The 7,537-nt window shown below is 42.1% G+C and overlaps 1 protein-coding gene across 1 annotated transcript in view; it reads right to left on the bottom strand.

The window, feature by feature from the left end:
• Positions 1 to 5,008, bottom strand: part of si:ch211-106h11.1 (volume-regulated anion channel subunit LRRC8D) — a 23,508-nt gene extending 18,500 nt beyond the window's left edge. The window contains exon 1 of the mRNA XM_037688467.1: positions 4,922 to 5,008. Coding sequence (XP_037544395.1) covers positions 4,922 to 5,008 — 87 coding nt within the window. The remainder of the gene's footprint in view (positions 1 to 4,921) is intronic.
• Positions 5,009 to 7,537: the final 2,529 nt, after the last annotated feature.

Genomic DNA, 7,537 nt, shown 5'->3' with positions numbered 1-7,537 from the left:
CAGTGGTTGTGCTGTGTTGTTTCCTGAAACCAGATTGATGTGGAGGTAAGATGTTAAATGAGTCCAGGTAATTTTTGATTTGAGAGTTTATCAATTTTTCTAGAACAGAGTTTAGAGATTGGTCGATAGTTGTTCAGTGAGGTGGGGTCTCCTCCCTTCAGCAAAGGAAGAACAAAGGCTGTTTTCCAAGTGTCTGGGATGGAGTTTTGTCTTATGGAGAGATTGAAGATGTGGGTCACAGGGACTGTGATGATATGAGCAGCCAGCCTTAAGAAATAAGGTGGAAGCTCATCTGGACCTGCAGATTTTTTAGGATCAAGATCTTTTAACAGTTTATTGACCTCACTGACTGAGAATGGAGAAAAAGAGAAGCTGTGATTAACTGAGGATTGACTTGTAGGAGGGATTTGATTTGTAGAAGTTTGGTTATTAGGGGAAGTGGCTGATTTTCCATTAGTAACTGTGTCAAATAAAGAACTAGAAGCAACAAAATGTTTGTTGAAACAGTTCAGGATCTCGTGCTTATTTGACACAGGAACAAAGTTAACGAGAAGTTGTGATGGGAGGTCAGATGATTGGGGGGTGCCTGAGAGAGATTTGATGGTTTTCCAGAATCTGTTGGGGTCATTTAGATTTTTGGAGGTCTGAGAAAAGAAATAGTTGCGTTTTGCTGCTTTGATGGCAGTTGTGCATTTATTCCTCATCTGCCGAAAACTCAACCAATCAGTGTCTGAGTCAGATTTTCTCGCTGTGGCCCAAAGATGGTCTCTCCTGTACAGGAGGTCAGCTAGCTCTGGAGTAAACCAGGGGCTGTCTTGTCCCGTTATTACTGTTTTTCTTTTACATTTTATTGTTGGATGTGATTGGGACCCTGTGTACATAATTTTTTTCGCACTACATGTGATACATGTGGTGCGAACAACAAAGAATATCTGAATCTGAAGGAGGTCGGCCGCAGGGCTTTATCATCTTTTACATTTTTCCAGACTCAGTTTAGGTTTTGGAAATAGAATGAACTGTATTCCACCCTCTAAACACTCAGAGTAACACTGTCTGAATCACATGTTCCCCTCTAACGTTTAACTATTTTATCTGATGAGTTTTTATGGAATCTCTCTGACCACAAAGCGTTCATAATGCAAAACTCCGACAAAGTTGTCGGTGTAAAAGGGGGAGCAGCTCCTGCAGGTAAAGGACGTTTCACTTTGGGACAAATTGTAATTGTTGAGCGGTCAGTTGCTGACAAGCCTGCTGGATTGATTGACAGGTGATGTAGAGGATCCGACTCGTGCAAAAAAAATAATAATAATAATTGATTTTGGCCCGTTTAAGACTTTCATCATTTATTCCATAATTATTCAATATTTTGGTATTTAAGAACTAAGCTTCCTTACAAAATCCTAATGATGCTTTCTTTATTTTTCAGGGGTGCCAAGTTAAAATTTAGGAGTTCTTGAGCACCTCCAAAAAGAAGCTACAATCGCCTATGGGCCAAGGCCACCATCGGCCACCGTCGGCCACCGTCGGCCAACGTCGGCCAACGTCGGCCACCCCCTGGATCTGCCATTACACCATCTGGTTGATAAAATTGCTCCCCCCTCTCTTAAGAATCTGTCACTTTGCACTGCCTTGGACAGAAATAAAAACCCACCTCTCTTCTCCACGGTGCATCTCACTCCAAAACATTTAGGTTTACGTACATTCCCTGTTCAGTTCCAGTCATCTCAAACTACATTCACTGTTCAAATCCTTCAGCGATGGGAGACATCAACGTACTGCTTGTTCATTCTTACTGACCAAACTGCTCCTTCAGGGTGGATAGATGCTGTTTGCATCCAACAATCTTCAAATCAAACCAAACACTCTCAGTTGGATTGAGGTCTGCACTTTGATTGGACCATTTCAAGACATTTTAACTGGTTCTCTGTAAACTACTGGAGTGTTTCTTCAGCAACGTGTTGTTGAGAGTCGTGGGTCTGAGAGTTGAACCTCTGTCTCAGACTATAATCTCTGAAAGACTCAGATTTTGCTCAACAAATGGTTTATATGGTGTCCCAAAAACTAGACATCAATTGAAATGTGAATATCTGAGTAACTGTCTCAGCTAAACAAAGCTAAATAGGTGTTGTGTTGAATAATAAAACATTTACCAAATTGTAATGAAATTCTAAGGGATGCTTCCAAAATGTTTAAAATGTGCATCGCTGGTGACTCAGCCCATAAAGTCGGTGGTTCAGCTCAATAACGCGCTGCAGCACGTCTCAAATCTGAATTATTTTGTGCCACGTCTAAATATCTGCTCTCCAGTTGGGACCTTTTTCTTGTCTGACTGTGTTCGAGCATATTCTAACACAGAATACCTCTAATATCTAGTCATTCTTCACCCTGAAACAGAAAATGGATCATTAATCTTGGCCACTTTATATAGATACAGTATATTTAATAAATATCTATATAAAGTGGCCAAGATGAATGATCTATTGGTACCCACTCTTTTTGCACTCTGTTTTGCTGCTGAGATGAATGATGCTCTTGAAAGATGCAGCGGACGTATCCATCCATCTTAATGTGCGGACAGACAAGAGCGTATTTGACCTCTCCTGATTTAGAGCAAAGTCCCAAACTACCAACTTTTCAGTCATGATATCTTCTATGCCGACGACGTATGCCAAATGAAGGACAGCATAGAAGCTTTACCTCAATGCCTTGCAGGAATCGTGTTGCAAGTTTGGATTAGTTATGTGTCACCAAGACCCAGATACTTAAACAGCCGTCAAGAGGCTCTGATCCTGACGCTAACATGGGATAAACCTGGAAGAAGTCACCAACTTCTGTTATCTGGGTTGCCAGATAAGAAATGACAACAGTTTTGCGTCTGAAATCCCTGCACGTGTAGAGGGAGCTGCTGCCACCTTCGGCAAGTTAAACCAGTGTGTGGAAATCTCACGACATCACACTGCAGAAGAAGTTTGCAGTTTACCGTGCCATAGTACTGCCGATCCTTTTATACGCTGCTGAAACCTGGTGCCTGTATAAAGGCGACATTAGGAGGCTGAACACATTTCACATAAAATACCAATGTTCCATCTTGTGCATCAAATGGCAGGATTGTGTCACAAATGCCGATGTTCTTTGTTGCTCAAATGCTCACGGCATGGAGGACCTACTGATGAGAGGACAACTGCGATAGTGCGGTCACGTCCAGCGGATGGAAGGCTACCAAAGAGAATATTCTACTCGGAGCTTTGGAGTGGGAAGCACAACTCCGGCGTGCAGTACCTTCGCTTTAAGGACATCGCCAAACGTAATCTGACTGCGTGAAGTTTGGTTACCGAAGAGTGGGAGGAGGCTGCTCAAAGAAGATCAGTTGGGCGTTCAAAGGTCAAGAGAGGCATCTCAAACTTTGAAAACTCTCGCCTTTTCGAGTTAGACCTCAAACAACACATTTGCAAGAACTGGCCTAAACCCTCCTACAGCTACACCTACAACAGTGCGGGCCAGCTATACTGCGTGACCTGCTGCGACAGAATATTTAAGACGAAGTTCGGATTTGCCAACCACATACGAGCACATGCCAGAAGCTAGCCAGGGTCGCCATCGTCGGACACAACGCAGACATCATCATCATCACATAGAGAGGGTTTGAGTGAGAATTGGCTGTTAATAATTGTCATTATTTTGGGACAAAGTTGCTTCATCCATTTTTCCTTCAACTCAGACCAGTTCCCTGCTGATAAAAAATGTCTCTGCAACATGATACTGCCACCACCATGCTTCACTGTGGGGCATGGTGTTTCCTTCATGGCATAAAAGTTCAAGTCTCATCTGACCACAGGTTTACTGTGGTGGCATCGTCTTTTCACTCGCCACCATAAAAGGTGAGCGATGATGTAATCGCCTGTCAATAATGTAATCGCCTGTGTCTTTGTGTGTTCGTTAGCAAAATATCTCTTTTATTTAAACTCGGTGAGTAGTCATTGGATATCCTGTACTGTTAACTTATGGAGCCAACCTGATTCAAGATGGCCACCACAAGTAATTGACCATAGCAAATACAAAAGTTGCTAAAATTCTGTGTTTTTATTGAGCCAAAGTTGGGTGTGGTAGTAGCTGAGAGTGATTCCCGTCACCGTACTAACTGATTGTGTCTTTGTTTAGCATGCAAATCAAATCAAACTTGTTCTTATAGCACATTTAAAAACGACTGTCGTTGGCCAAAGTGCTGCATATAATACAAATGGGAAGAAGAGAATAAAGTCAGGAAACATAAAAACACAAGAATAAAATCATATAAAAATATAAGTAAAAAAAATAATAATAAAATAAAACCAATAAAAAAGATTGGGCAGGTGGTTCCACAGGTTTAGGAGCTACAACTGAAAAATCCTGATCACCTCTGTGGACCACTCTGGACCTACTGGGATAGGGCTGCAGGAGGTCAGACAGGTCTACAGGACCCCTTCCATTCAGGGTCTCATAGGTGATCAAAATGTTCAATCCTAAAATGAGCATGAAGTTACAAGATGATGGGCAACATGCATTCCTTCAAGGAATGCTACTTTATTATTGGATTTACGGTCCTGTGAGAGGCGTTCATTGTTCTGGTTTATTTTTTTATAATCCAAACCTTGACCTGTATGTCTCCACAACTTTGTCTCTGATGTGTAGAGAGTTCCTTGGTCTTCATATTGCCTCTTATTCAGGGCTTAATTTGTAAACCGATCTATGCTGGAACGCAAACAGCTGGTGTGCCTATGGGGGTGGGGTGTCTGAGGATCCTCCCCCAGAAAAAAATTAATTAAGTATTTAATTAAGATTTCCTGCATTTTGGTGTATTTTAATGGGTTTTTAAACATCTACATTTACCTACATTTGTAAACACTCCACTTCTGTCAAGCGTCCTAGCCTCCCTCCTCCTTACTTGACGGTTCCAAGCCGACTCTTCTCCGTTGAATTCACTGTCCGACTCCACATGTGAAACCTCCAGGTGCTTCCTCTGTCTGTTCATTGCGGATGCCAGTGGGCTCCTGCCCGCGTACGACTGCCTGGTTAGCTCGGCACTCACCCCCACCACTCTTTTAATCCACTCTTTTAATGGCGTCGATTTTTTTTAAGGGTAGAGGTGTACATGCTTACTTGAAGAGGAAGAAGTCGTAAGTGGCTGTTGTGTTTAAAATGAGTGTTTATGTAATTAGTTTCAGTTTACATATCCAATATGTTTTATTCGTTCAAGTCAGTCATATTTGTTCATAACTTTATTATTATTAGGCCTGAGAGTTACTGGATCCAAGCAAACAGTTACCGGAACGCACCCTGTCAAAAGAAGAGAGTTCCCAGAGCCTGTTCGGGCAGGACGCGGCTCAAATTAAGCCCTGCTAGTGGTAGTCCTTACTGGTTACAGGTGTTGCTAGCAGAGCAGGTGTATTTATACTGAGATTATCTGACACTCAGATTACCCACGGGAAGCTTGTATTTAACTACCGGTAATTATGTAACTTCCGGAGGTAATAATAAGGGCTTCAAAGCAAAGGAGGTGAATACATATCTATACCACTTTTTTTTAGTTGCGTTTTCTTTAGAATTAAAAAAAAGAGTTTAACTTAATGAGTCTGAAGTATTCATATAGTAATAATCAAATAACAAACCTGTTTAAGTTCCAGGCTGTGTGTCAACAATAATTCCAGTGGGTGTGAACATTTTGCAACGCTCTGTTAAAAAAAAGTTGTTTTTCCCTTCTTAACCCTGCTCAGATTGAAATAATCTGTGTTCCTCCTGGACACATGTGTTTGATTTCAGCTTGTGCTTTGTTTTAACGTTGCCATGGTTTCAGATGATAAAAAGAAGACAGTGGTACGTTGGTGCCTTATCATCTGTAAATAATTAACAACAAATAAAGGTCACGATTTCTAAAAAAAAAAAAAAAACCTTTTCAGAAATGAGCTAATGGTCAAAATACCTGTCAGGGCTGTAGCCACTTTGACCCGAGGGAGAAGATTAAAAAAAAAAAAAAACAACTCGGCGCTGTAAACACAGCCTGGCAGAAAGAAACGAGAGTGAGGTCATGTGAGGCTGACGAGGCCGGCAGCAACAGACCTGTTTGCCAGTCATCACCTCTTATCTCATGACTTTCGAAGCAGAAAAATTCCCACCCCGTTCTGCTTTGCTGTCTAACCCATGTCATTACAGAACCCACAGCTGACGGAGGCAGAAGCGAGGCCCTCAGACTGCTCATTAAACGCTGTGGCGTGGAGTGCATGACTGCAATCAAAGCCCGGGGCTGTTCATTCACAGCTGCTCCACAGAGACCGAGCACGGGGAATTCCTCTGACATGACATAAGCAGGTGTGACTAAACAACGCTAATGGTCCAGATTCACAAAAATAATAAAGAGCGTGATGAAAAGCATTCCTGCTGGATGTTTGGAGCTGCATGTCACCACCTTTGTTAACCATTTACCACGTTGAGCACTTTCTCCGTCCTTTGGCTGTTTAAAAATAAGCCTGAGCTCAAGGGCCAGGATTCAAACTCGTGAATCAATGTCCTGGCCTGAACACACACTCAGCTCTTGAGGTTATTGTGTCTGCATTCACACAGAGAGGATGACGACAAGCATCAAAGTTTCAAGAGCAACCCTACACTTCTTCCGCCAAAAACAATAGACCACACCCCCTCCCTCTGCTCTCCTCTCTCCAACCACTCTTATGACCATATATGGCAAAAAAGAGCAGGGAAGTCAGCAGTGGCTGCTGCTGCTGATCAAGCTGCAGAGAGCTGCCAGAGAGCTTCCTCCACTCTGTGCCGATCTGACCAACTTCTCATGTTTGTCTGTGTGTCATGATGACAAAGGTTTATGTGTTTGTTTATTAAATATCTAATGAACCACCAGACGGAAATTAATAAAACTCAGATAGTAATCCAATAAAGTTCAGTCAGGTCATCTGAACGGTTTCTTGTTTTTGTTGAAATGTGTCGTTCTTCATCCAAAGGACTTCTTGAGTTCGAGGAGCCACAACAAACACAGTCCCAGAAGCAGCACACTCACAGTAGGCCAAATGCCAACCAGTTTGATGGTGATGGTTTCAGCAAACTGCAGCAACAACCAGCAAACTGTCTTAAAAAAGTTAAGTCTGGTCCTCTGGATGGGTTAAAAAAAAAATTGTAGAAACGTTTCGCCTTTCATTCGAAAGATTTCTTCAGTCTGAGGAGCTGTATTCAGCTCAGTCTTATAAATAAACAGCTAGTTTTGAATGTCAACAACAAACTGGTTGAACCACTACGAGAAGGTGCTATTTATAAGACTGAGCTGAATACAGCTCAGACTGAAGAAGTCTTTTGGATGAAAGTCGAAACATATTACAATTTTTTGTTTTTTGAACCCATCCAGAGGATCAGACTTAACTTTTTTAGATTTTTTTTCTATTGCATCAGGATAACCAGCAAACTGGTTGGCCCACTATGGGAGTGTGCTGCTTGTGGGACTGAGTTTGTTGTGGCTCCTCGGACTGACGAAGTCCTTTGGATGAAGGACGAAATGTTT

This window comes from Nematolebias whitei, chromosome 15, assembly GCF_014905685.2.
Source record: "Nematolebias whitei isolate Nwh7 chromosome 15, NemWhi1, whole genome shotgun sequence".
Taxonomy (NCBI): Eukaryota; Metazoa; Chordata; class Actinopteri; order Cyprinodontiformes; family Rivulidae; genus Nematolebias; species Nematolebias whitei.
The sequence above is the reverse complement of the archived record's forward strand: the minus strand, read 5'-3'. Positions and strand labels throughout refer to the sequence as shown.